This window comes from Eimeria acervulina, genomic scaffold (genome assembly GCF_000499425.1).
Source record: "Eimeria acervulina Houghton genomic scaffold, Eah_scaff1752, whole genome shotgun sequence".
Lineage (NCBI taxonomy): Eukaryota > Apicomplexa > Conoidasida > Eucoccidiorida > Eimeriidae > Eimeria > Eimeria acervulina.
In genome coordinates this window covers 1,513-4,693 of record NW_013548958.1, presented here as the reverse complement: position 1 = coordinate 4,693, position 3,181 = coordinate 1,513, and the positions used below count along the sequence as shown (strand labels likewise).

The following is a 3,181-nucleotide window of genomic DNA, read 5'->3' as shown; positions in this document are numbered from 1 at the left end:
TATATATATATATATATATATGTATACAAATATATACAGATTTATATATATATGTATATTATGAATGTATAGAGAAATGTATATATTCATATATATATACATTTTGCGTCTATATATATATATGCATATAGATATATATATATATATATCTATATATATATATATATATATTATATAGCTCTTTTGGGGTGTATCTCCACCTTAGTGATGGCTTTGCTTAGGTCTTACCCCTTCTTAGTTGCCCTTATAAATGCATTATTATTCAAATGAAGTAGATAGGATTTATTAAATTAATTTAACATTAAAAATAATAAAATAAATATAATTTATTTACTTTATTTTATATTTATCTCCACACCTTAAATATTTTGTTTATTGAGGTGTTTCCTTAGAAAGAACGCGGAGGGTGCTGCAGGTATTGTGCATTTAAAAACGCAATTTATTATTTATTAATTATGAAAAGTCAATTAAAATAATTAAATAATTAATTAAATAATATATTTATTTTGATTTATGTCTTTTCTCTCGTTCTTTTACCTCTCTGCTGCGCTGCTGGGGCCCCTTGCTGCTGCTGCTGCACCGCAGCAGCAGAGGCTGCTGCTTGTGCTGCTGTCTTCTGCTGCTGCTGCTGCTGCTGCTGCTGCTGCTGCTGCGTACCTGTGTTTGCTTGTCTTGTATAAAAAAGATATTAATAAAGATTTAGAGAGCGTATTCCGCGTAGAGAGAGAAGAAGGAGTGTAGAAAGAAAGCCCTTTCAGGTGTATGTACACCTCAACATCTTCATTTTTTTAATTTTTGTTTTAATCTTCTTCTTTATATCTCCCTAAATATATGAAATGCTGCATTTATCTGCAGCAACGGCTATGCCTTAGGCAAGAGAAAGAAGAGTAGGAACTCTAGCACTAGCAGCAGCAGCAGCAGCAGCAACAGCAACAGCAGCAGCATGCATGCATGCATGCATGCAGCTTTGCTGCTGCTCTCTACACCTTCTATTAATAGCTGTCTTTGAGTGTCCCTTAAAGTGTAGAGATGCAGCCTTAGTCATCCCCTCAACAATTGGTGCTGCCAGACAGCACAATCAATAAATATAAATTAATGTAAATATATATATATATATATAGATATAGATATCTAAATATATATATGCATATATATATATATAAGTAAACAGAGGGAGGTAGTTTATAGCGGACGAGCGATAAAACAAAGACAGCAAAAAAATAAACAAAAACAAAAAAACAAATAAAGTCAGCGGCATAGACAGCAATAAAAACAGCAGCAGCAATCAAACCAGCTGCAGCAGCAATAAAAATAGCTGCAGCAACAATCGAAGCAGCAGCAATAAAAACAGCTGCAATAACAAGAACAGCAGCAGCAATAAAAACAGCTGCAGCAACAACCGAAGCAGCAGCAAAAAGAACAGCTGCAGCAACAAAAACAACTGCAGCAACAAAAACAACTGCAGCAACAAAACAACAGCAGCAGCAACAAAACAGCAGCAGTACCAGCAACAACAACAACAGCAGCATCACCAGCATCAGCATCAGCAGCAGCAGCAGCAGCAGCAGCAGCAGCAGCAGCAGGAAGCTTGAAAATAGGAAGTAAAGTATACAGGATGAGCTCTATGCCGGTAGCAGAGCATAACTTAGGCTGTCTCTCAACTGTCTCCAACTCGCCTAAGTGGAGCTTCGCATGCAAACAGAGCCGTCCCCTCTCAGGTGTCTCCGCAGACACCCCAGGGCCCGGAGCATATGAGCCGCACTTCGAATTCAATAGACATGCCGCCCCACAATATGGGTACTCCTTTGCTGCTGCTGCTGCTGCTGCTGCTGCTGCTGCTCCCGTTGCTGCTGCTGCTGCTGATGGTGCTGACGGTGATTCTGCTGCTGTTGTTGGTGCTGCTGCTGCTGCTGCTCCCGTTGCTGCTGCTGCTGCTGATGGTGCTGATGATGATTCTGCTGTTGCTGTTGGTGCTGCTGCTGCTGATGGTGCTGATGATGATTCTGCTGTTGCTGTTGGTGCTGCTGCTGCTGCTGATGGTGCTGATGATGATTCTGCTGTTGCTGTTGGTGCTGCTGCTGATGATGCTAATGATGATGCTGAGGATGATGGGCTCATGATAATGGTGCTGCTGTTGCTGCTGCTGCTAAGCCTCCTGTTGCTGCTGCTGCTCCTCCTCCGGTTGCTGCTGCTGCTGCTGGGGATGGCGCTGCTGCTGTTGCCGCTTCTGTTGCTGCTGCTGCTGCTGCTGGTTCTTATTGCTGATAATGGCACTGCTGTTGCTGCTGCTCTTGTTCTGCTGCTAAGTATGATGCTGCTGCTGCTGCTGCTGTTGCTGCTGCTAATGAGAATGCTGCTGCTGCTGCTGCTGCTGGTCCTAATAATGGAGAAGGTGCTGCTGCTGCTGCTGCTCTTGCTGCTGCTGTTGCTGATGATGATGATGCTTGCTATGCTGTTGTTGCTGCTGCTGCTGTTTAAGATGCTGCTCCTAATGCTGCTCCTGCTGCTACTGCTGCTGCTGCTGCTGCTGCTTTTGGGGCTGCTGCTGTTGCTGCCGCCTCTGTTGTTGCTGCTGTTGTTGCTGCTGTTGTTGCTGCTGCTGTTTATGGTGGTGTTGCTGTTCTTTAGGTTGTTGCTGCTGCTCCTCCTATTGCTGCTGCCGCTAATGCTGCTGCTGCTGCTTGTAATGCTGCTACCGTTGCTGTTTACGCTGGTGCTGCTGCTGCTGCTGTTGCTGTTGCTGCTGCTCTGTGCGGTGGTTGTGGTGGTGGTGCTGCTGCTGTTGTTGTTGCTGCTGCTGCTCATACTGGCGTTGTTGCTGCTGTTGTTGCTGCTGCTGCTTGGACTCCCGCTGCTTCTCCTCTTGCCTCATTTTGCTGCTGCTCTTTCTGTTGCTGCTGGTGTTGTTGCTGCTGCTAATGTTGCTCTTTTCCTACTGCTGTTGCTGCTGCTACTGCTGTTGCTGCTGCTACTGCTGTTGCTGCTGCTGCTGCTGCTATCTCTCTGTTATCTTACTGTCTCCTTTTGCTGCTATCTTTTTGTTAATTGTCTCTTTTTGTTGCTGCCTCTCTTTCTCCATAATATTTCGTTTAGTTTAGCGTTTGCTGCTGTCTCTTCATTTCCCCCTCCTAAGACTGCTGCTACTGCTGCTGCTGCTACTGCTGCTGCTGCTGCTGCTGCT

The 3,181-nt window shown here is 44.2% G+C and overlaps 1 protein-coding gene across 1 annotated transcript; it reads right to left on the bottom strand.

Moving 5' to 3' along the window:
* Positions 1-861: 861 nt before the first annotated feature.
* EAH_00062870 (hypothetical protein) lies at positions 862-2,805 on the bottom strand (the record flags this gene model as incomplete). Its single annotated transcript, XM_013393204.1, has 2 exons — positions 862-902; positions 1,533-2,805. 2 exons carry the CDS (start codon positions 2,803-2,805, stop codon positions 862-864), a joined length of 1,314 nt encoding a protein of 437 aa, XP_013248658.1.
* Between the last annotated feature and the right edge of the window lie 376 nt (positions 2,806-3,181).